The sequence below is a fragment of the Streptopelia decaocto genome, assembly GCF_964273445.1.
Source record: "Streptopelia decaocto genome assembly, chromosome: 7".
Classification (NCBI taxonomy): Eukaryota; Metazoa; Chordata; class Aves; order Columbiformes; family Columbidae; genus Streptopelia; species Streptopelia decaocto.
In genome coordinates, this window is record NC_138661.1 from 42924989 (window position 1) to 42950560 (window position 25572).

The 25572-nt window shown below is 45.4% G+C and overlaps 1 protein-coding gene across 2 annotated transcripts; it reads left to right on the plus strand.

Moving 5' to 3' along the window:
- The first annotated feature begins 1899 nt into the window (after positions 1–1899).
- SLC39A13 (solute carrier family 39 member 13) lies at positions 1900–24905 on the plus strand. 2 transcript variants are annotated; one of them, XM_082058896.1, is made up of 10 exons: positions 1900–2072; positions 8853–9152; positions 9578–9691; positions 12409–12530; positions 13658–13810; positions 19052–19141; positions 19527–19577; positions 19806–19938; positions 20071–20170; positions 22080–24905. In XM_082058896.1, the coding sequence occupies exons 2-10, from the start codon at positions 8885–8887 to the stop codon at positions 22153–22155; spliced, it is 1107 nt and encodes a 368-aa protein (XP_081915022.1). In that variant the 5' UTR covers positions 1900–2072; positions 8853–8884; the 3' UTR covers positions 22156–24905. The 2 variants fall into 2 exon arrangements, with proteins under 2 accessions (XP_081915022.1, XP_081915023.1); XM_082058897.1 differs by lacking the exon at positions 1900–2072 and adding an exon at positions 3140–3211.
- The last annotated feature ends 667 nt before the right edge of the window (positions 24906–25572 follow it).

A 25572-nucleotide genomic window follows, 5' to 3' on the forward strand; every position in this document is an offset into this window, starting at 1 on the left:
TGTTAAAGAGCACTGGGAGTACAGTGCCTGGTTTTGTTAGTCTGCCTTTAAAAGTGATCTGTTTGGTTTTTTTTTTTTCTCCTCAGCTGAGGAAATAATTCAATAAAGAAAACAGAAACCTAAATGTCATTTTCAGAGAAAACAAGTTGAAGCAGCTCTGTGACTCAGGAGAGGCAGGAGAAGGTCCCAGCTCCAGTCATCTAGTCACAATTGTGACAAAATATCTGCTTTTGGACCCAGCCTGCTGGACTCTGGTTTTGCCATACTGACCTCTAGACTGTCACTGAAAATTCACTGTACAGTCATCAACTGTGAAAAAAAGCTCCATTTGATGCACAGTGTAGTAGTCACTGCCACCTGAAGACACAAGCTACTGAGTTGCACATTTTGTCCAGAATTCTTCCTGTGTTGGCTTATTATGGGATACAAATTAAAACTTAATATCTTGGGGTGAAATCCTACATCAATGAAGCCAAAAGCAAGCTCCCACTTATTTCTCTGAGACCATGATACCACTACAGATTACAATAATCCAAAATTCTCAGTGTGGCTTGGTTTACCCGAGGAGGTACCTGCCTGTTGTAACCCTGATAATCACAGGTGTGTCTGATCCAGCAGCGCAGGAAACTGTGCCACTGGAGTAAGGCTCAGGGAGGCCGATGACAGCTGTTCAGGCAATAGGAAGGTGGCTGTGGAACACAGACACCATAAATCTCACAGCTTCACAAAAAAATGCAAAATACTTTTCCTTTGAAAATTCTCTTTCAGAATTCACCTTCCTATATAAACATTCCTCTTGCAAGTGAGAAAAATGGAACTTTTCTTAAACTATATTTTCAGTGCTGTAGCATGATGGATTGCGTTCCCATTACACGAATGCGGAAAGAGCAGCTAAACCAGTGCAGACTGCTGTCTGTGGCTGACTTGATTCCTAACTCCTGCTCCAGGGCATGACATTGGTATGATGTAATGAGGCCAGGGCGAAACTGTAGAAAGAAGCCTGAGCATCAGCAGTGTCTCCTTGGGGGACAGGATTCATTCTGAAAACTGGAGTGAGAAACAAGTTCTCTCTCAGGGAAAATGGTAAGAGATGGAACTAAAGCATACATAAGTACATTCTGGAAAGTGTATTGGTACCATAGGGTTCCAAACCAGCTCAGTTTGTTGTTTTTTCTTGAGCACATACACATCCCACACATATCTGTAAGAACTGAATATTCTTCACCACCAACAGTCAGGACACTAGTGCTTATGGAACTTTGGGGTTACAAAAATGTCATCATGAAGGTTGTAATGAACCTGTAAGGAGGAGGCAAATATATTTAAAAGTCATTGTATCTTTTAAAAACGTTTGAAGACTAAGTCCTAGAGGAGGCTGCCATACTTTCTTCTGCTCCAACAACTTCCAGAAATTCTGCTCTAAACCAAGTTTCCACTGTGCTCGCCTTTACCTATCTGTAGCTCAAAGAATCTGTAATCCAATTAGACAGATTGAAAAAAAAAAAAAATCAAAATCTCAGTAAGCGTATTCTGGAAAGACAGGTCTTCCACAGCACGCGTGCTTCTGTCTCACTGCCCAGAAGCTCGTACGGAGGATATGTAAGAATACCTCACTGTCTGTACGAGACGCGAACTGTGAAGGGCTGTTGCGAAGACTTTCTTTCCGCTGGGGCAGGACGCGCCGCTCCGAGGCTCCCCGAGGCACCGAGGGCCCCGGCGGCGGAGCTCGGGCCACTCCCCCTCGTCCAGGGCCGTCGGGACGGGGAAGAGCACAAGGCCCGTCCCGGCCTGTCCCGCTTCCGCTCCGGCTCGGGGCTGCCGGGTGCCGCGGGGACCGTGCGCGGCGGGGGGGCGGCAGGAAGCGCGCCCGGCGCCCGCCCCCCCACGGCGGCGGCCGGAAGCGCGAGCGGCGGCGGGTCCCCGCCGGGGCGGCGACGCTGGTGCCGAGGAAGCCGGGACCGACGTGGCCGGCCGGGGGAGGCGGGGCTGAGGGGCCGCCGGGCGGGGCAGGCCCGTGCCGAGCTGCGGCTGGATGGCAGCGGCGGCCCGGGGCACGGCGGCGGTGGCGCACGGTAACGACGGCTCGCGGCTCGGGACCGGTGCGGCGGGACGCGAGAGGTGGCCGGGCTACCCCCTCTCCGCTGTTGCGGTGGGCGAGGGGGGACAGTGGGAGCCGGGCGCAGCCGCGCAATTCAGCCCCGGGCGGCGGCGGGACGGGGTGAGCGAGGGCAGCGGCGGGCAGCCCTGCCCGCCGCGGAGCCGAGTTCTGGCACTGGCGGGTCCCGGCCCAGCCCAGCGCGGGGCAAGTTTGGGAAAGACACGGGGGGCAGAGCCCGGCCGGGCCGCTTCTGCCGGCAGCCGTGCCCCGGCCCGGCGAGACCGCAGGCTGCGCGCCGCCCGCTCCCGACTCCCCGCAGGCTCCCCGGGCCGGCGTCCTCCCGGTGCAGCACGCCGTTGCGGCAGCTTACCGGGGGAGCGGCGCTGTGCGGCTGCCGCTGCGGGCGAGCCCAGAGCTGGGAGCTCAGTCTCCGCGGGACGCAGCGGAGAAAGTTTTAGAAGTCTCTCCTTCGGCCGACGATGCCGTGGGAAGCTCTGGGCGCCGGGGGGGGCCCCGCTCCCTGCCCCCCGCGGGACGCGCGTCGCGGGGACGTGTCCCCGCTGTCCCCCGCCGGAGCCGGCCGGGGTCTGCGCGGCCGCAGTGGCACATGGACCCTGGAAGGCAACTAGGGTACTGGTCCAGTACGGTGTGTGATCAGGGTTAATTACTCTTCCCCCCCTCCCGCCCCGGGCCAATCCGTATCACTTTGCATTGGTCAGCGTTCCTGTGATGGAAAACCCTCGGCGTCTGTCCCATCAGACGCCATCCGGGGTGATGTTAGAAACGATGACAAGAGTGGGGCCGCCGTGTTAATCGCCTGTAGATAAGAGCTGTGCCGGAGCCTGCCCAGGGGCGAGGGCTGCGGCACGGGGTGACTGCTCTCGGGGACAGGAGGCGGCAGTGTCTGCCCGGCCTCTGCCTCGGGCTGCCGCGGTGAGTGGGGTGGGAGGAGAAGTCCCTCCTAGCCCCGAGGGGGTGAACGCCATGGCCCGATCAGCAAACTTTCCTCTTTCATCCTAGGTAGGATGGAGAAGGAGTCATGGTCTCCCAAACGGCGGTGGGGTTCCATCAGTGTTTAACTGTCTTGCTTGCCAGCTCTTCGGTTTGCCTGGGGTCTGTAATCTGTTCTGATCTGCGATACGCCATTGTTCTTAATCCTGGGCATCTCCAGCTTTTAGCTGCGCATGCTGTGGTGTGCGTGATTTGCAGAAATGCGAGTCTCTGTGCAAAGTGCTTTTTCATAAGAGGTATAAGGGTAAGGGGAAGGGTCCCACCAGAGCAGTGCATTCCCTGGAGATAGGCAGGGATGGAGAGAGAGAAGGGAATGCTCTGGGGAAACTGGAGACCTTTTGTGCCTCTGCCAGGGCCAGGGCTTTCAGGAGGAATTAAATGCTCTACACAGGGCTAATGGAGGGAGGCGGCTTGCGGAGAATTTTTTGGCTGAAAATTAGGCTTCCTCCCTGGAAAATAACTTTTTTCCATTCCATGCAGTACTCTTTTGCAACTGTAAGACCAGGCAACCGGCTTCCAGAGAAAACACTTGTAAAAAAGCCTTTTCTTTTTCATTTTTTTCCCCCCAACAACATCTAAAACGTCATTGTGTGGCAATGAGCAATTATGCTGAGACAGAGATGAAGCTGTGTGGTCTGAGAAGGCAAGAGCATCTGGGAGCAGAGGAGACAGGTTGCTGCAGGAATCATCCTTGTGTCAATATTTTATTTTCTCTTTTCCGATAGGTTATTGCCTTGGCATTTTAAGTTTTGTCTGTGTTTTCTCAGGCAGTGCTTGCTACAGAGTGCTTGCTCAGTGAGCACTGTGAGGTGCTGGAGGCCCTGGGGGCCTCCTGGGAAGGGGGCAGGAGCTCTTCTCCTGGCTTGGTGTGCAGCCTTCTCCTGCCCCCCACTCAGGGGTCTGTAAATGGCAAATTCTCATCTTCCTGAGTTGGGAAGACCTCACAGTTATGCCAGTCCTGAGGCTGTTGCAGAAGGAGCTGAGCAGATCTGAGTGCTCAGCTCTGAGACCTGCGTGGGATACGTGGTGCTCTGGAGGATGCTGTCAGTGGTAATGGTGACCAGGTTGTGATCCTGCACGGCTGGGACCTGTCATTCCAAACAGTGGTGTTGTCAAAACAGATGAGTAAATGAGGCACTGGCTATTTCTCTGCCATGCATTCTTAAATAGGTCATATACCCTTCTTGAGAAAATAGGGTTCTCTATGGCAGTTTTCTCTATGAACTTGGTTCTGCCTTGTAGGGACCACAGACTTCTCTGAGCACCTTCAGGTGCTTTCTCTAAAAGTTTCTCAAAACCTCATCTAGCTGAGTTCCTAAAACAGATGCTGTTGTCCAAAATCAGGAGTAGGTAAAGGCTTCTTCCATCCTCTGAAATTGTACTGGCAGGGTATTATTTTCTCTCTTGAACTTTTTTTATCCTAGTACTACATCTCGACTGTTCCTTTTCGTCCTCTTAAATATTTGCCTTAGGAGCAGCCAGCTTGAATTTAGAGACTTTACAAACCTTAAGTAAACTTAATATCTCATGAGTAGCATGTGGTAATAAGATAGAGAAGCAAAGGGGCTACATGGATAAAAAGTGCATTTTTTTGAGCAAGTGGTTATGATATGTTAGGAAGAAGCAAATGCTGGGAATATACTCTAAATAATTAGTTGGCCACAAAGATCAGTGCAGGTGTGTCCTGGGTGATGCACCAAGTTCCTCGTAGATGTTTTATAAGCATTAGGAATTTATTGCATGAGATAGGGGTTGTTCTTGAGCCACAAGGTAATGATGGTCAGGCATCACAGGTGTGAAGAAATGTACAGTTTTTACCTTGTGTGAGAAACAGGAGAAGAAAGACCTGCAGGCCACAGAAAGTTGACTGACACAAATGTGAGTTAGGGGAATCCATTTTCTACCCCTTTATGCCCAGTTATTGTCTACCACCATCCCTTTTTGGAGGAACCTGGTCCCTTTTGCTGCTGAAGAAGGACGTGAAGCCAGGTATGCAGCCTGTTTTCAGAGCCTTGAACATGCCCTTTGTCCTGTGTGCTACTGCCTTTCTCCAGGATTTTGGTCACTTTGTCTTAAAGACCTTTTCAGCTGTCCCTTGAGGCAGATGTGGGCTGTGAGTCTGGAAAACGAAATGGAAGAAATTGACCTGTTGCATCAGTTACAGTGGTTTCTTTTCCAGACTGATTCTCAAAAGCTGTTAACTTTGTAATGACAGTATTGCAGAAGAGGCCAGTTTGTGCCAATTCCCATCATTTTTCAAGCTGAGGAGTTGTTTTGCCTTTTGTGTTTCTTGCCTCTTGGTAGGCACGTGGTGGTTGTATAAATCCTGATTTTTTTACTCTGCTCACAGTAAGCTGTTCTCAGTCGTTTTCTAGGTGTAATCCTGTCACAAAGGAAGAGGACATCTGTCAGGCCTACTCTGGGGTTGGTAGGGGTGCCAATCTTTTTGAAAGCAGGAAATTCTCTCACTGCAGGTTGTTATGCAGCCCTAGTAAGCAGAGAGAAGGCTGGGGCTGGTGTAGTCTGCCTGAATAGTCTGGTCACCTCCTTGTGCAGATGCCTCTGTTGCCGACGGCTTCAGCCTGTATGGGTTCTAGGGACGGAAGAAACTGTTCAGTTAGGGGACAAGCTATAATACCTTCCTATCTTCCCCCCCTTTTCTGCCCTCAGGAGAAATTTGGGGGATTCTGTGGCATAGTTTTACCATAGTGTCTGTTTGCATAGCTGTGCGGGGAGCCTGAACCCCAGTGAGGGGAGCCAGAGGGCCTGTGAGCATCCCAGGTACGTTCCGGTGGTGGAGCAGGGCAGAGGGCGGCACCTCTGCCCCATCAGGCTCTCCTCACAGTTGTTAACTGCGCTTTGAGCATCAGCCCAGTGTGTGTTCACTTCAGTGCCTGAGTTGAACTGGTGTGTGGTTGCTGTGGGAGATGAAAATGTCCCTTGCTGCAACCTCTGTGCCCCCACTCCTTCCCTGTTTTTTTGAAGTGGTTGTGCCAACAGTGATTTGCAGCTGATGACCTGCCCCCCTTTCCTAGTGTCCTGCCAGTAGAACAAGGCTTTCACCAGCTTACATTGAATTACAGGTGTAGGGCTGGAGGGACTTCAAGAAGGAAGGGACTGCAATCAAATAGCATCTGCATCTGGTGTTTATTCTTTTTCTCAAAAGAAAAACAAACAAATAAAAAACCAACATGCTGGAGATTCTGCATCATAGATAACCTGTTTCAGTATATCACCACTTTGGCACCATGTGAATTTGTTTCTTCATCTCCAGGCTGAGTCTCGTTTACCATTTGAGCTGATGCTGCATGTAGAAGAAGAGTTGAGCACTTTCCCCCTTTCTTGTGACTTCTAGTGTCTACAGACTGTTCTGTTCCCTTCAGTGTTATCTTTTTAAGACCAAACACACCCAAGTCCTTTAGTTGTTTTTTTCCAGATTGTGCTTTCTACACTCTGATTTTTATTTTTCCACTGGAATGTCTCTGATTTTTGCATCTCTTTTATAAAGAAGAGTATGTGAGGCTGGGTGTAGTTGGCTGGCTAAAGTCTTCACTTGCATGGAGCAGGAGAGAATCCTTGCTTCTGTGTCACAACTACAGTCTAGCTATTGACATGTCCCTGGATGTCATTTGCCTACTTTGTAACAGGCTTATGTTGCTGATTTGGAATTAATTTCTGAATCAATGTAATGCATGTATGCATTCTTTTTCCGGCACATTGGAGTTACTGTCATATCCATTTGCTTTTTTTTTTTTCCCTTAATATACTGTTTTGTACTGATCTTTACAGAGGTTGTTTTGATAGAATGCCATAAGTAGGTCTAGGGGTCCTGCAGCCAGATCAAAACAGTATATAATAAGATGCTACAAAATCCTCAGCTGGTTTGAACTTGCTATGTTGAGGGACTTTTTAATGTCAAAAAAAAAAAAAAAAAAAAGAAAAGTGATGGGGTTTGTGAGAGTCAGTAGAGTTGGCACTTGAGCAGACATTATCTTGCCACAAAACGTTGTAGTGGTTCTTCCATAGCTGCCTAAGCTGGTCTCTTCATTGGTTCCTTCCTGCATCTTCCCTGCTCTTGATGTCCATGGTCACCGTGCTTGGAGCTTGGTGTCCCCTTCAGAGGAGCCATGGGACCCTGTCCTTTAATTGTCTTTTTGGTTGCTCACTGCAGCTGGGCCTTCCTCCTGCAGTGATCCAGTTCAGGACTGAAACTGGAAAAGGATCAAGCCTCTAAAAAAATAGTTTTCCTGCTAGTTTGTTCTGACCTTGCTCACTCATGGAGTCACGTGTGAGCATGGGGGGGCACAAGGGGCAACACTGCCCTTTTCAGCGGCAGTAAGTGCTTGGATTGATTACAACACCCTGGATTTTGTCTTGATATTTCAGGACCCTTTCTGTCTGGCTGTTACTTAATGCTTTGCTGTCTTTATCACTTCCTTATCTTATAGGTAACTACAAAATGATCGTTTAACTTGATCAAGAGTCTTTCAGAGGATTGAAGTTACTGGTCTATTAACTTAAGTCTCCTACCTTTATTTTTTTTTTACCTTTTCATAAAGGTAGGTGAGGCATGATGGTTCTTCAGCCTTCTGTGGCCTTCCTATATTCCTGTAAATTTTCAAAGATGGTGACTAGCGCTTCAGAGATTACTTTGGCAGGTTTCTTACATGCTTTCAGGTGAATGCTCTTATTCCCTCTCAATCTACAGCTGTTTTGTGAACATTTGTTAAGCTTTTCTAACCCACTCTTTTCTCCCATTTCCAAATTAATTTTGCTTGTCACATTTCACTTTTTCTTCTAGAGACTGAAGCAGCATTTGTACTTCAGCCTCTGTATCATTTGCTTTCTTGTTTGCCAATGAGAGTGTAATTATCTTTATTTTCCTCTTCTAATATGCCCCCTTTGCTCCAGTTTTCTTGACTGAAGAGTTCTTAGTAACAGCTGTGCTGATTTTGACCAATATACTTCTAGGAAAGAATAAAAATAGGACAAGTATATATGATATTTTCCAACTATTCTTCCAGCCCCCAGCTCCTTTCAGATAAGGGGATTTCCTGAGTCCAGTGTGAGCTGTCTAACCATAAACAATTAATGGATATGTCTTTCTAGTACTTCTGTGTCTTTTGTTGAATCCATGTAAAATTTTCCGTCATTTTTGGAGAAGTACTACTACACAAGTTACATGCTGGTGAAGAGTCACCTTTGTTTGTTGTGTTGTGAAGCTGACACTCACTGGCTTCATATGATGGCTGTTAGCACTTATGTCTGAAGAGATGGTGAATCATCTACCCCTGCTCCGTCTTTACACCACTCATGATTTTACAGATCTCTGTTGTGTTGCCTGTCTTGCATCTTAATTTGTTACATGGATGCTGTTCCATGGCAAAGAGAAGACTTACCTGGGCAGCATCTCTGGTCAATACCTTTCTCTGAAGCCTTAGGGCACTGAAGGGCGAGGACAAGGGTACGGGGAGTCCTTGTCCAGTCCACCTCAGGGGAGATGCTGAAAGCCAGATTTTACAAGGTGTCTCGTGCAGTTTCGTGCACCCAACAATAAACAGCCTCTCTGTGCTTTCGTACTGTTTTGAAATCAGGAAGAGTTTCAGATGTTCCTTATGTACATATGTATCTTTGGGGGATATGTACATATGCTAAGATGCTGAGGGAGGGGGTGGTGTGAGGCCTTTCCTCCAGGATGGTGGGAGGGCATGCTTTCAGAACTGCTTTCCCTTGCTCTTTTCAGAAATTGGCCAGCCTGGCTGAAAGTCCTTAGCGATGACAAAACAAAAACTTCTGCTTGATTGGATGCTGTCATTGTTTCTGATCGTGGCCTGTGAAGCTCAGCAGCTCCCAAGGGGTCATGTTGCCGCTAGTTCTGGTCCTCTGTGCGAGAAGGAGGCAGAATCCTGGGGAAACCTTTTCAGCAGCGAGCGCCTGGACGCATGGATCTGTTCCCTCATTGGTTCATTCATGGTGGGGCTGAGTGGGGTCTTCCCCTTGCTGGTGATCCCGTTTGAGACAGGAGCTGCTCTGCGGTCAGAAGGTAAGCCTGCTACCTGCATTAGCCTTTCTGAAGCCAAAGTCTTGGGTTGTGACTGAACAGCACAGTGATGAACAGGACCTTGTCACAGAAATACTGTCCTTTACAATAGGCTATCCATTCCAGTGCTTTAGTCCATACCTGGCAATTTGATAGGGAATCCTCAGACAAATGCAAGACCTGGACGGAGCTTGTGCAAAGAGTATTGTTTGTTTTTCACCCTGCTTAGTCCAGGACCCTCTCACACCCAGCCAAGTGATGCAGGGGCTTTTTCTTGCACTCTAGCTATTTGTTTTGTGCTCTCTCCTTTGAAACCTTGCTTTGCAGATGCTTCCAATTGAGATCTCCTTGTGCAAAATCTCAGCTGGAGATGTTTTGGCTCCTGGCTGAGTTGTGATTGGTTTTTGTTTCTTTTTTTTTTTTTTTAGCTGGATCACACCGTTTGAAGCAGTTGTTGAGTTTTGCAATTGGTGGACTACTGGGGAATGTGTTTCTGCACCTTCTACCTGAAGCCTGGGCCTACACATGCAGTGCAACGACAGGTATGAAAGCCTTATGTGCCTAGAAGCAGCCTGTGCTATGTGTACTGCTACATTTTTTGAGTCTGTTCTGTCAGCCCCAAAACTGGTCTACGCTGGTATTTTCTTTCAAACAATGTCTACAAGCACATTTCTCGGGAAGGATATAAGAACAATAAAAACACATGTAATACTTCATGTTTGTACTCTGCAGTCCTCCAAAGATTTTGAAATTGGAGGCTTCCTGAGTTGGCCATGGTTTCTTTATGTTTAGTAACTTGCAATAGATTTCTTGTCTATCAACTTTTCCTATCTTGCCTTGAACTCCTGTAAATATCTGTTGATTTTCCTTTGTCCTTTCTGTAAGGAAAGGGAACAAATCTTTAACCTGGTGGGAAGGTGTGAATGTGTGTGTTGTCTGGTACATGGAACATGTGCACCATCATAGGTGGGGATTCTGCCCCATCAGATGCATCTTGTCAATAAATCTGTCCCTGTAGAATCATAGAATTGTTTTGGTTGGAAGACCTTTAAGATCGTAGAATCCAACTGTTAATCTAGCACTTGCAAGTCCACCACTAAAACATGTCCCTAAATGCCACAGCTACATGTCTTTTAAATGCTTCCAGGGATGGTGACTCCACCACTTCCCTGGGCAGCCTGTTCCACTGCTTGACAACCCTTTCCATGAAGAAATTTTTCCTAATATCTAATCTAAACCTCCCCTGGCATAACTTGAGGCCGTTTCCTCTCATCCTGTCACTTGTTACCTGGGGAAAGAGACTGGCACGCACCTCAGTTCCTTCAGCTGCTCCTCATAAGTCATGTGCTCTAGACCCTTCACAGACCCTTTCTTGGACGTGCTCCAGCACCTCAATGTCTTTCTTGTAGTTAGGCGCCCAAAACTGAACACAGTATTTGAGGTGCTGAGTACAGGGGGACGATCAATTTCCTAGTCCTGCTGGCTACAGTATTTCTGATACAAGCCAGGATGCTGTTCGCCTTTTTAGCCACCTGGACGCACTGCTGGCTTGTGTTCAGCCAGTTGTCGATCAATACCCCCAGATCCTTTTCTGCCAGGCAGCTTTCCAGCCACTCTTCCCTGAGCCTGTAGCGCTGCCTGGGGTTGTTGTGACCCAAGTGCAGGACCTGGCACTTGGCCTTGTTGAACCTCATACAATTGACCTCAGCCCAACAGTCCAGGTGGTCCAGATCCCTCTATATGGCCTTCCTACCCTCCAGCAGATCAACACTCCCACACAACTTGGTGTTGTCTGCAAATTTACTGAGGGTGCACTTGATCACCTCATCCAGATCATTGACAAAGAGATTAAAGAGAACTGGCCCCAATACTGAACCCTGGGCAACACCACTCGTGACCGGCCGCCAACTGGATTTAATTCCATTCACTGCAACCATTTGGGCCTGGCCATCCAGCCAGTTTTTTACCCAGCAAAGAGTACACCCATCCAGGCTATGAGCAGCCAGTTTTTTCAGGAGAATACCATGGGAGACAGTGTCAAAGGCTTTACTGAAGCCTAGGGAGACAATATCCACAGCCTTTACCTCATCTGCTAAGCAGGTCACCTTGTCACAATGTTACTTCTAGAGCCTGTTTCTTGGGACTAACTGGGGACCCTCTGCTGGGTACTTTGACCTCCAGGAGCCCGAATGTGTTACCCTCTCAATCTTTGTTCAAGAAGTCATGGCAAATTGTCCATAGAGCCATGACAAAGATGGGGCCAGGGGACAGGGAGACAAAAAGGAAATGCACATGACAGAAACCTGTGTTCACCAGTGAACTTAGCTCTGTTTGGGTTGGGATAGAGCTTGTGGTACCCAGTGTATCTCCTTCACCAGAGTTCTTGAAACCTGTAGTGATTGTATCTCTCTGCTTCAGCAAATGCATAGCTTAGAAGGCAAGTGCTGCTGCATCCCACCCATTGAGAATTCAAGAAATCATTTCCCTGCTGGAAATGTGAGAGAGAGAAGAGGAAGCCTTGAGTATCACAGACTGCATTGCACCTGTGTCTGGGGATTTCAAATCTGCTGGGCCTTTGGTCCTCTTCTTCCTCACAGCTCTGGTGCTGCCAGCAGAACCTGCTGTCCTTTTTCTCTCCTTTCCACAGTGGTTCCCAGATGACTCTGTGTTCCTGCTCTAGCTCATTTGCTTCTGCCAGACTGTCCTGAAGCATAAGTGTTTCTTTGACCCATGTAAACCCCATTACAGAGTCATTCTGTTCTTCCACTGCAATGCAATCTCCTTTTCTGCTGCCAGGCTGAATGGTTGATTTTCTCACAAGCGTGGCTGTAATTGAAAAGAACGTTTGTAGCTTTGGGCTTAATAACTTACCCAGGTGTGGCAGAAAGGGGAAGGTGAATCTGCATCTCCACTAATGGCAGATTTCATGTTAGGGCTTGCTGCTCAATAGATACAGCTGCAGGATTTGTGTTGATGTTATCTTCCCTTGCCTCTGGAGCTCAGGGAAATTCCCAGTGTTGTCAACAAATATTCTGGATTGCACTATTGAAGGAAAAGGGATGGGGTCTCTCACTCTGAGTTGTTAAGTTAAACTAATTTGCTGTGAGATATGTTTGCTCCTTATTCCTCACAGGAGATGTTTCCATTGTCATTTATTGTTTTTTGTCTTGGAACTGTTGTTAAACCGAGCTAAGGTGGGTTCACATGTGGGAAACACTGTACTTTGTAGTGACATGAAGATTTCTCTCTTGTCCCTCAGGAGAAGGGCAGAGCTTTCAGCAGCAGAAGCTTCTGGGTCTCTGGGTGATCACTGGTTTCCTGACTTTCCTGGTGCTAGAGAAGATCTTCCTAGAGAACGAAGAGAAGGAGTGCCCTGGTGTGGTAAGTTAGCAGCCAGAGGGGAGGGAGTGCTGCTCTGTTTGGAGCACTGTAGTAAACACCTTATCTGACAGGCTCAGCAGATGATCCTGAAGCTTATCTATGCCTTTTGGAGCTTTTTGCCACCAAACTCCAGAAGAAAGGTGTTTCATCTCCAGGCTTTGGTTTTGTGGTTTTAACTTAGATTTCTCATCTCTGGGCTGGTTTGGTTCTTGATGTGGTCTGTGTAAAACAGAGCTCCCCTTTCATGGGAACTGGGAGCTGGAGTACTCTGCAGATGAGACTCTTGCTCGAGTCAGCTTTGAGGAATGACAGCTTGCTGATGCACGTTCCACTGAGCTGTCGTGGCTCACTCCACTTCTGGATCCTCACTCAGGACAAAGACCAGCCTTTTCTGGAAGGTGTTTCTCACTGCCCCCTCTTCTTGGGTAGGGCCTGCACCAGGCATTTGTTCAGTTAACTTTATGTGGTAGAAGGGGTTTATGATTCGCCAGGTAATACTAAGTTCAGAGGACGGTCACCCAACTGCAAAGGAGCAATGTAGACAGAGGTACCAGAAGGTAATTCCAAGATAGAGGAGAGGAGCTAGTCGTCAGACATCTGCACAGCTCCTAGCAGCAGCTCTGAAAGGAACTTAATCTTTGCATTTACAGAGAAACTGAAGTCTGAGATAAACATTTTGTTGTTTGAACACTGACAATGCCAGCTATAGAATAATTCTCTAGACTTAGTTATTCTGATGCATTGGGGAGAGAAAGACTTTTTCTTTCCCCCATTCCCTTCCCAGATGGAGTTGTATTTCTCTGGGCCGCAGCTGCCAGCAGGAGCGGCAGGCTCAGTCCATTGTAATTCCGGTGGAATGTGGTTCATGCCAAGGGTGTGTGACTACAATTCCTCCTCTCTCTTTCTACTTTCCTTCTCTTGGTGATTGAGGAGGTCTTTGTTCTTGTCTCATAATGCTCTCTGAAATCTGTCTCATTTCTGGCAGTTGTTATTAAACTCGGGTACCAAAGTGCTGATTTGCATTGTAAGGACAAAAAGATCAAGATGAAGATTGGATTTCTGACCTTGATTCATGCTCATTCATCACTGACAAAAAAGCAGTGATAAGTTGTTTTCCCCTACTTTAGGGCTGTGATTCCAAAGCACCAGCTGGAAAGATTCCCAATGGAAGTGGCTACCCGCTGCTGAAGGTGGCAGGCCAATCCCAAAGAGCAGGAACAGGTTCAACTCGGTGTAATGGCTCCTCTCTCCAGTCTTGTCCAAAAGACAACAGAATCAAGGTAAGAGACCCACAAACTGACCTTTGTATCTTATGTTTTCAGGACGCGTATTTTAAAATTCAGTTAGGAGGATGAGTTGTCTGTAGAAAGAACCATGTCTGAGTGAAAAATTCAGTGTTTGAGTGAGTTGTGCTTGATTTTACTCTGTCAAAGTGTCTGTTAAAGACACAACAGGGAGGAAATAGAAGATTTAGAGAAAATCCACTCTGCGGCTTATGCAAAAGAGGCAAAGCCACCATTGTGAAGGCATAAGCGTGATGATGTGCATTTTGACTGAATCCTGAGACCAAAGTACAGTACTTTCACGTTTTATTACTCTATATCTTGTAGCCATTATATCTTTATCTGCTTAAATTTTTGTACCTTGATTTCTCTGTTCTCTAGTGCCTGCAGTGTACCAATTGTGAGCTGCACATTTCCTTTTAAGGCACCTTTTGGGAACCTTTTCGTAGTTGAAGCTACCTACTGTAAAACTTAGAAGTTCACTTTCTCAGGTTAGCAGTTTATTTGCTGCCAAAAAGGGCTTCTTGTCCACTTCTGCCTCCAAACCTGTATTTCCTGTCAGTTCCTTTGCATTGGACTTCATCTGAGCCCACAGTGAACCTTTTCAGGGAGCTAAACAGGCAAAGAATTAGATCTTTTTTTTTTTCCCCGTAGGTTTAGTTCTCTCCTGCCTTCTTGAATCAGCTTGACATGTAGACAGGCAGCCTGTAGTGCTGGGATAAGAGAGATCAGGAAGCTCATAGGGACTGGCAGTGGAGAAGGAAAAGGAGTACTGTACCACCGGGCAGCAGCAAACCTTTAGATTGGCTTTGCTCTCAGTTTTACGTTACTATCTTTGCGCTGCGGAAACCCCTGTGTGGGTGAACATTACAAGCAAGAGAGTAAATCATCACTTTGTGAAGGAGAGCCTGTAATTTGAGTTTGAAGGCTCATAAAAATGTGCAAGACTGTAGGAGAGTAACTATGAACAGGAAGTGCGGTTGTAGGAAGTAACCCACACCTGGATTATGTGGTCAGTCAGAGACTCTTCAGTCTTTCTATTTCAGATATGGTTTGCTGTAATTTTGTAGCTCTTACTACACAATGTGAAAGATACACTGAGGCCCTGTGTACTTTCTATATCTATCACGTTCATGTAACCTATACAGAACACTGCACAAACTGCAAGGTGCTGCATTGGCATTTCTAGAGGTGATAGTGATGAAGAAACCAATATTACTGGGTTATGAAACATTGTGGCATTATTTTAGAAAGGTTTATATAAGGAACTAGGGACTTAGAGGATGGCTAGTCTACCACTGATTGCAAGTACAAATGAAACACTGACGGGACACAACTGTTCAGGGCCTGGTCCTAAAATAATAATAATAATGTAATTAATGTAATTAATGCTAATTGCTATGATGTTATGAAAGATAAATAATTGTCAATCAGACACTTTTCCCCTGCCCTTTATTCAGTCATAAGATAGTTCGATAAAGGTAATGACATTGGTAAAAGTATGTAAAGCAACTTTCTCCCACGTTTGAATAAAACTAGTACTGCAAGAAATCAACTTTGCTAATATTAACTGTATTAAAAATCAGTTATTATATATTACCAACAGTGACTGGATTAATGCAGCCTCTCTCAAATCTGTTCACTGGTGGCTTATGATTTTTGTAAGTGATTATTTATAAAACCAATATATCTTCACCTTTGCAGATGCTACTATATTACTTAAGTGGCACATTGTGACTGCATGAGGTGAGTGATATCAGCTAAACTGAGTGACTTCATCAAAAGAGCTGAATTTTTAACATGTTTTGATACATGCAAATATTAATGAATAGATTAAGAGAGAATGCAGATCACATTTACAAGTTAAGGACAGTTTCTAGGAAGTCAATGCCTTGGAAAAAGGTATGAGAATCACAGTAGGAAATTGTTTGAACACGTTCTTCCATTATGATTCTACAGCCGGGAGGATGAGTGAGTAGGAAATAGTATATAAGAGGCAAGTGTTCCTCTTTCTGTATAGCAGTCATGAAACAACTATCTGACTTTTTCCAGTTGTGTTATTCACAATAACCAAAATACTACTGATAATTTGTAAAGGTATTGAAAGAGAGGTGAAACTCTTTTAGGTTTGCAGTATGTAATAAGAGGTTCTTTTCTTTAGCCTTTAGCTGTGCAGACGTGACAGATCAGGGGCGACTCAAAGTATACAAACACCTGTGTAAGAGGCATGACTAAATTCAAATAGTTAAAGCTATACCAAACAGTAGCAGACTAGAAATCAAAGACAACTGTAACTGAAGGTAACTTGCCAATGGACCACGTTACCTTAGAGACATAGTAGGTTCTTTATCACTTGTGGACTTTAAGCTGTGATCTAAGCTGCTTTCTACAAAGTACACTATAGCTTAAGAAACAATGGGCTTCGTGCAGAAATTGAATAAGATTCTTTCAGTTGTGTTATGTAAAAGGTCTAGACAAACGTGGAGGGCCCTTCTAGGTTTAAAATCCTAACACGTCTGTTCAGTCTTACAGACTGTTGTCAGTATGCATGAAATAGAAACTAATGAGTTAATGTGTGTAGTTTTAAGTTTCTACCTTCTGAGCATATAATCTGAATGTTTTAACTATCTTTCTGTTAGGGGGAAAATTACCAAAACTATCAAGATATTCCTGTGCTTTTAGCCTGTTTCCTTAGGCAACAACATAAGCATTCATTCCATCTGTCTGTCCATCTGTTCTGCCCTTCATTTTCAATAACTTTTGAACCCATAATTAATTTTACTTGAGTTCAAAAGAGGATAGAAGTCTTGAGGGTAATCAAATTTCTTCAAGTTCCATAAAAATCAGCATGGCGGTAGGGGAGGAATGCAAACCCTGGCAGAACTTAGATGTTGCCTGCTGCGTGGCAGGTCCGCCTGGCTGGCAGGTCAGCAGGTAGGTCCCACTGCGCCTGCCTGGTGTGAAGCGGCTGTCATGCAGTGCAGAGCGGGGAATGAACATGCAGGGAAACGGCGTTGCTGGAAGTGAGCAAAGTAGGTGCTTGCAAAGAAAAGAGAGAAAGCTGTAGCAAGCCAGACTTCTTTGGTTCTACTGTTCACTTAGTAACCTCCTTTTTTTTTCAGAAAACAAAGGGAAAGATGCTATTTAAACAAATGAGGTGACCTTTCCGGGCTTAATGATTAGTAAGCTGTAATCAGTCGTCCTTTGTCCGTATATTTCAGAACTTCTGCTCTTGAGCTGCTGCTGTAATAATTTGTCCTAGTTTGAAAACTGCAGGTGGGAGGCTACCTTGGCGCCCAAGCATAGATCAGTTCTGTCCTGTATTGCAGCCTTAATTCCCTCAACAAGCAAAAACTTTGTAGAGTACTTCTACCTTGGTTATTCTCTCTTTTTTCCTGCGGCACATGGGGTCCTTGCTGATTTGTAGAAGTATGTTTTATTTTACAGTGAAGTTAATTCTGAAGCGTGAACATAAACACTTCATCTGGCTGTGCTCTTTATGAGCAACGAGAACATCCTATTAGGAATTCACAGAATGTAAATGTCAGAGGCTCATAACTGTCAAATCAACCCAATTTATTTCTGAGCACTCCAAGGCTTTGCTTCTTTCAGTGACAGCTTTTGGCCAAGCCACTGACAAGAAAAAGTCATAATGTTTTAATCATGAATTCTATTTTTTCCATATGCAGTGATATGGGAAAGCATTTTTGTGTAAAATTGATGTGAATAATTCTTATTAGCCTGTGGAGAAAACACAATCACATAAAATCCCAACATGAAAAGGAGAAATTTTAGACAGTCATATTTGACTGAAAATGAGGAATGAGAAGTAAAACTGCTATATTCATGGGTCTGCCTACATGCATCCGTTTGTGTTCGGCTTCTCACCAAAAGATGCAGGGAACTTCTGCATCTATTGTGGAGATATTGCTTAGATTGTTACTTAAATGTGACCTGTTGTTAGGCTTTGCTTAATTCTTAATTTTCATATTTAATCATCAATAAACTTTTAAAAATTTAGAGCCTATAAAGATGTACGGAGATTTTGCCGTAAAAGTGCCTTGCAGAAAGGTGGCACTTTGGAGAGACGCTTGACAGAAATCCCCACCTGAACTGTGGCATCCAGACGGCAGGAAGAAAAGATGCCCCAAGCAGAGTTTGATAGAAACAGGGAAGAGCAGAAGACTAAAAAGAGCCCATGAAACCCAGACTAGTCTAGACAGTTGCTTGACTTAGCTGGATGCTGCCCTGTGTGTAAAGTTAATGTATGCCAGCTTTGTTCTTGCAGTCTAGAGACATCCTGATGTATTGGCTAACCCCTGGTTTGATAATAATTTAAACTGCAGTGCCATGTAGTGAACTACAGTATCTCAGGACCAACACGCAGTAGTTTTTCTTAAATCTAATGGGGAAAACAAACAAACAAACAAAGTCAAACTTGTGAGTAAGAGAGCTGGGGTTGTACCCTCATAAGTCCCTTTAGGTCAAATACTCAGAATTTGTCTGCAGATGACCATAATTAGCATGATAGGGAGGTCTAACATGGAGAAGGACTTGGGAGGAAGGAAGCTGCTTTGTGCTTATAGTTTTAAGAAATGTGTTTATATGCAAATGTGTATACATGCTACCGATCCTTCTAGCAGGTGGCTTATGGGTGACTGTCATCGCTATCTTCTCTTTTTATCCTTTGTTAAGGGAAAGCAAACCCACGAGCACAATCTTTTTTAGTACAATGCTTGTTTAGATATAAAAAGCACTTTCAGCAGCATTTGCTCTGTTGCATTGTTCTTGCCAGCTTTTGAAGAAGAGATACTTTACTGTTAGATATTAAAGTACATGCCTAGAAAACAAGGTCAGGTCATACTTGAAGCCAGTCACCTGCGTAAATTAGTGTTACCTAAAATTGGTTTGATTTAGAGTCAGGTATATTCTTGCATTTTGGCTTTCTTCTTTTTCCTTTCTCTTTTTCTGTTTCTAGAGCTCTTTGTCATTTGCATAAGATGATTATCATGATCTTGGACAATACTTGCCTACCTTAAAACTTCATTTACTCTAAAGCTGAATGTAACATTTAATTTGTACTTGAGCATTGACATAGTTTATGATCTTCGCCAGAAGTGCTGCGTCCTGATCTTTCCCATCTGATCATGACTCTGTATAACCTGTATCTAAGCCATGTGCTTTCTTCTGTCTTGTTATGTCTCTCCCTTTATCAGGGGCTCTTCCTTCTCTTTGCAGATTAGTGGATACCTCAATCTGCTGGCCAACACCATTGATAACTTCACACACGGCCTGGCAGTAGCAGCCAGCTTCCTAGTTAGCAGAAAGGTAAGGTTTCTGCCACCAGCTGGGTACTGAACTGGAAAGGCCTCTTCTCAAGTGTGATGCAACATGCAAAAAAAAAAAAACCAACAACCCAACAAACAAAACAACACAAATATGAGAGGAGTTCCTTCCTGTTTTCTGGAAGATTCTGAGGAAACAGAGACTAGAGTAAAAAGTAACCCTATCCTGACCTTCTGATGCAGAGCTTCTTCAAACCTGGGACATGTTAGACATTAGGAGGAGGGTTAGCTCATCTACCCTTATGTTGAATAGTTCTAAACTCTGAGTAACAAGTCTTAACTTGGAGAAAGGGGTCTTGACATGCTGATGAAAGTGTCATCTCTCAGAGCTGCAGAATGGTTTCCCAATCACCTCTCCTCTGCTACAGGTTGGGTTCCTAACCACAATGGCCATTCTCCTGCATGAAATCCCCCATGAGGTGAGTGAGCTTTGTATCCTGCCATCATGAGGGATCACAAGGGTGCTCCATCTACTAAGAGGAGCGCTGGGTCTGGTAAACATTTTCTTGTCCCTTTGAAAGCTGCTCCCTCTGGGAGACTGTAACATGGAAAACTAGAAACAGTCTTGAAACACCAGTCTTGTTATGGATGGCCTTTGTGACTGAGAATGTTCGTATTCATTAACTATCATCTTGTGTTTTTCTTAGGTTGGAGACTTTGCAATCCTACTTCGGGCTGGTTTTGACCGCTGGAGTGCAGCCAAGATGCAGCTTTCCACAGCTCTGGGGGGAATTCTGGGAGCCTCCTTTGCAATATGTGCTCAGTCACCAAAAGGAGCAGGTAAGGCTCCCTGGGACCTCTGTAGGAATAGGAGAGGAAGCCTCTCATTCTCATGTGTGTATTTTCTTTCCCTTCCCTGTTCTCTCCCATGGCTTTGTTTCAGTAATAAGAAAGCTTTCTCTATTTCTGCAGGGGATACAGTAGCCTGGATCCTCCCTTTCACTGCTGGAGGATTTCTGTATATTGCCTTGGTAAATGTTGTGCCTGATCTCCTAGAGGAAAAGAATCCTTGGTAAGTGTTCCCTCCTGTTCTGTCACAGCAATTGTTTCTGCCAGGGAGCAGGGATACAACCCTTCCCCATGCCTATTCTGGGAGCACATGAATGCCAGCTTTCCAAATCTCATGGGCAAGGCTGGAATCTAGATAGATTGCTGTGCTAACTATTGCATTTATGAGACCACAAAGACCAAATAAAACATAAGAACCTTCAACTGGGTCAGTCCCAAAGATCATGCTAGTGCTGTATGTAGCATGACCAGCTAGAGCAGGTTGCTCAGAAACAGGTCCAGTAAGGTGACTTTTCTCAGTATTGTGGGTTAACCCCAGCCAGCAATCAGGACCCTGCAGCTGCTCATTCCATTCCCCCCTCCCCACTCATCCCCCAAGTGGGATCATAATACTAATGGTAGGAAATATCTCATTGGCCGTCCTGGATGTCAGTCTAGGTGCTGTCCTGTTGTGTTCCCTCCCAGCTTCTATTTGCACCTGCAACTGGAAAGTTGAAAAAGTCCTTGGTCTCCTTGGCAACATCCAAAACATCATTGATTCCTCACATTCTTTTCATACCAACTCTAAAACACAGCCTGCCCACTGGAAAGGAAACATTAACTCTGTCCTGGGAAAAGGCATGGGAAGTTCAGTGTGTTACCACATCATTCACATGCTAAATCCAGAACGAAAGACTGTGATAACTACTAAAAAGAAAATATTCTAACTACTGTGAAGAAAATTAACTCGGTCCCAGCAAAATCATCACACCCAGTCTATCTTCCTAACTTCTGGCATGATCTGGTTTAGGGACTGTCTGAACCCGGGGCCCATAGAGGGGTGTGTGTGTGTGATAACCACATGTGAACCTATCTTTCACGTGTTTCTCTCGTCCCTTTTTGATGCTATCCATTACTTTGGGCTTCTGCGATATCCCTTTGGCAGCCAGTTTGCGTAGTTTGACAGTACTGTGTTAAATGATGTTTATTATTTGGTTTTTAGCCTCTTGATTATTGATTTTTATTAGATGTCACTGTTGTGTGAGTGAAAAATAATAGTTTCTTCTCTTTATCATTCAGCATTTCATAGTTTGTTATCGTATCCCACCTCAATTCTCTCTCTTCTGCACTGGTGTATATATATTCTGGTATATTTGGCCTCCTCTCATCTGTATTATTCTAGTTTCTTGCAGTCTGATTAAGGCTGTAGCAGGTTCAAACCCAGCTGTACCACAGTAAAGGCCCTCCCAGATCCACTAGCAGAGCTGCCCCTGAATGCTCCCTCCTATTTCAGATGTAACGAGACAGCTAACTTCAGTAGTTGCAATAAGACGCCCTGGCTCACCTGGTTCATTTTGACTGAGACAGTTAAGGAAGTGCTCAAAAAACAGCTCCACAGTTATATCTGAGGAGGCAGGAACTTCTGCTAGAGAACTGTTAGTGACCAGTTGGGAGCTTGCTTTTGGGTTGGTAACCTCTTGTGCTGGCAGAGCTGTTGGCAGGGTATGCAGAGGTGGTAGGTACATCCAGCATAAACCTGAGATGATGCTGAAAGAATGGCAAAATTCATTAGCTTTTTTTTTTCCTTACCTGTACTTGTTAGCTGGATGAGGTCCCTAATGCATCTGTGAGCATGCTGCCGAACTGCTGGTTCTCTTGTGAAAGGACAGGAATGTATACCTGGGTAGCTGCATGACTGAATCAGCTTAAATAGATTTTGAAACCTGAAGTTGGACCTTGCAGCTGAGTGGAACAAATACTTGTCAGTTTATAGACAACTTCTTTGCTTGGGTGCTGAGAAAGAGTCTTATAGCTGTTATGTTCTCCTTGTACTAGATTTGGAAGGGCAAAGAACAAAACATTTGTGAACCTCTACACTGCTGTCTATTGGGACTGGTCTGTGGCTCCTCCTAATCCTGTTGTTTCTTTCCCAGGAACTCCCTGCAGCAAATTCTGCTCCTGTGTACAGGCATTACAGTCATGGTGCTACTCTCGCTCACAACTGAGTGACCTCTGCGCAGACCTCATGATGCCTCCCAGAGCCACCACAGTGACTCTGAGCTATTACAAAGCAATAAGGAACACTAATGTTACTTTCTATGTGTGTGCGTGCAGATCTGGCTGCTAGTATGAGAAGCAGGTGAGAAAGAGGTCTGGCTGTGCAGGACTTCATTCCCTGGCTCTCCTGTTCCTGTTCTGCTAAAATCCACACATCAGGGCTTTTGTTTTTTGTTTTGTTTTAATGGAGCAAAAGATACAGTGAGCAGAAATGAACTGAACAACTGCTCCACAGCTAATGGACAACATTTCATTTGGTTCATTCTGATGGAACTACAACTCCCAAGCTCTTGCGTGAAAACAACAGAGGCAATTCCTGCAGCTGATGAAGAGGAGGGACTTGTCCTACCACTCTAAGGGCTGGAGGCAGAAGGTAGATGGCAAAGCAAGAACAAACTAACAGCTTTAGCCAGAACTCTCTACCCACGAGGAGTTACGGTGCTATGAGGTAGAGGGGAAGGGCAGCTTTCCAACTTGATCTCTGACTTTTCATTGACATCACCTGTTCCTAAAAGTAGCGTTAGCCTCAGCAGTCCACCTGTTTGGTCTGTTTTGTGTCTGTTTATGTTGAAATCAAGCCCAGAGCTTGAGGCGCTTTACAGTAGGTCACTACAATTAAATGGCTCAGCCTGGAGATTACTCACCTCAGCCCTAACCACTCCAATAGCCAGCACAGCCTGTTTATTTGAAAAATGGTCAGTAAATATGTCTTGTGTTGCTGTGCTATCAGCTCATGTAAATCTGGAAGGAAAGCCATGCAGTTGCTGCTACTGACCTCCCTTGCTATGTAACCATTAGCTGAACATGGCTCTGAGCCTGCTCTCAAGACCTGACTAACCCACCATCTGCCTTATACCATGTTTAGAGCTCTCTGGAGGTGTAGCAGTTAGTCCTGCCTGGTGTGCAACAGCAGCCTTAGGCTGTCAAGGCAGAGGTCTGGGCAGGTTGGGCAATGGTTGAATGCTACAGCCTGGTCAGCAGCCGGTAACCCCTGGTGAGCCTTCCCTCTGTTCTTCTGTTCAGTGGAGACTGAACAGAGCATGCTACAACCAAAAATATAGATAGCAGCCTGTTTCTGGGCTTGTTACTTCACAATAGAGTTAGTCTGTTGGGGATGAATGGGTAAGAAATAATACTGACAGCTCTCAAAGGAAGGGGCACAGCAGCCAAGAATACTGGAGGGAGGGGGAAATGGGAAGGGTGAAACTGCTGGTGAAAAGATTTTTTTTTAAGTGGGTCTGGAAAAGCGGTGTGCTAAGTAAGAAGAAAAAGGGATATGAAAAGGTGACAATAAGTATGGTTTAAGAGTTTTCCATTATGTGATGCTTAGGATAAAATTTTTCACAATTTGAGACCAATAAAAATAAATGACATTTTCAGTGCTTTCCCACATCCCAATGGGGCTGACCAGGCCATCGTTCCAAAGAGATATTTTGTTGTCACAGACGTGTGCAGAGTTACTAGATCATCTGTTCTGTAGAGCTTTATCCTCACTTTGCTTAAATCAATTTAAAAAGAGGTCTAATTGAGCTAGTGGAGTAATTGAATACAAAACAGGTGCCACAATGAGAATTGCACCAACTCAGTTCTGTCTCTAAACAGCTTTTGTAAATCAGTGTATCTCTGGTCTGCACAGGGCTTTATCAAGAGGGCTCATCCCTTGAGAAGGGCGATTTGGGTCAAAGCAGCAAGGCAGGTACACTGCCCACAGCGGAGGCATTTACTTCCCTAAGAGATTCCTGAACTGTTGACACAGTTCTTTTTTTATGACAGCTCCTGTCCTACTTTTCAGGGAGCACTGGAGAGCTCATGCTTGCAGTTTTCTCTGCCCAGGAACTGCTGTCTCAAATTTTTTCAGCTTTCCTTACCCCAGGCTAACATCAGTAACTAGTTTCACTGCAACAATGAGGGAGGCTTGGTGCAATTTTTTGATTCCTCTTTATACAGTTGCCTTCCCTTTCCAACTGCTTCCTCTATCATGCAATTTCTGCAAAGTCTGAAGGTAGCATGTGCTTCCTGCCTTCCTGGAAGGAGGATTAATCTGATAAGCCTGCGAGGACTGGTGGCATATGCAAACCCTCTAGTTCTAGCTTTGGGGTGTTTTTTCTCCTCATCCTCCACCCTTCCTTAGAAACTGAGGCTAAGCAGACCCTGTAGTAGGGCTCTGGAGGAAGCAGGTTTGCACAGAAAGATATGCCTGCTGTTTCCCAAGATGTCTTTCTCAAAATGAGGCTGATATTTAAGCTGAGGCATTGCCAGGGGAGTGCCCATGAGTTGGTGTTGTTGCATCAGGACTGAGCCTTGCCAAGACTGAAAACCACAGTCAGGATTTTGTGCTCAGCATTCAGGAATGCAAAGTGGATGACACTGAAGAAAGGATTTCTAAGTTGTTTCTCTTGGCTGCTACCACAGGCCTGGACAGTCTGCGGTTCTCGGGAAGGTACCCTGGTAGAAGGTAGCACAGGCCTTGCGGGAGGGAGGGGCTTGTTAGTTTTCCACTACATCAGCCCTGGGGCTGAGGATGCAGAGCCTTGGGAGGGATTGGAGCATCACTCAACCACATTTGTCACTTTTGGAAATGCAGAGAGAATTGTATTTTCTAGCTCTATTTTTTCAGCTGCTCTTATGCATTTTCCCCCTTCATCTGTATTGGTCTGCTCTGCATGGAGACAATAGAGATGAAATAAATGGTTTTCTCTGTGTGTGTGCGTGTGCGCTTTTTTGTTGAAACTGCTACTTTTCATTGAATTAAAAATTCAATTCACATTTCATTTGCATTGCATAGCAATATCTCTGAGTTAGTCGAGAGAAGTCTGGGCTCTATCTTGCCCTCAGACTTTGACAATTGAAAGAAAAGGTTCTAATTCTGTTTCCCGTTCCTGCTGCCATGGGACTGTGGGCCAGGGCTGGTGTGGTCTGATCACAGTTCTTGGCTGCTGCTCTGGGTTCCCTGAAAAGTATCACCAAGTGAGTGAGGGGAGAGCTCGCATGGTTAACTGACTATCCAGAGAGTTTTGCAACCATATTTTGTTGTGATCAGTGTGGGGTTTTTGGCATGCCTTTTTTTTTTTTTAAATTTTTTATCTAAAAACCTCAAGGCCTACACTGGTACCTGCCATGTGGGACAAAGGCACAGTCATCAAACACTGTATGTAGGAATTGCACAGGAAGGACTAAGGGGATTTTCTCTACCCTTCAAAAACATGGTTTTGGAGCATGTGTTATCCCCCTCCTCATTTTAAAGATTTTCAACCTGTAAATGCTGGATGGTAGTACATGGCCTTCAGTTCTTACCAAGAGTTTTCTTTAAGAAGGAGGAAAACTGTAACCCAGGAGCTGGAAGAAGATGAAGGTGGGTAGGTGATCAAG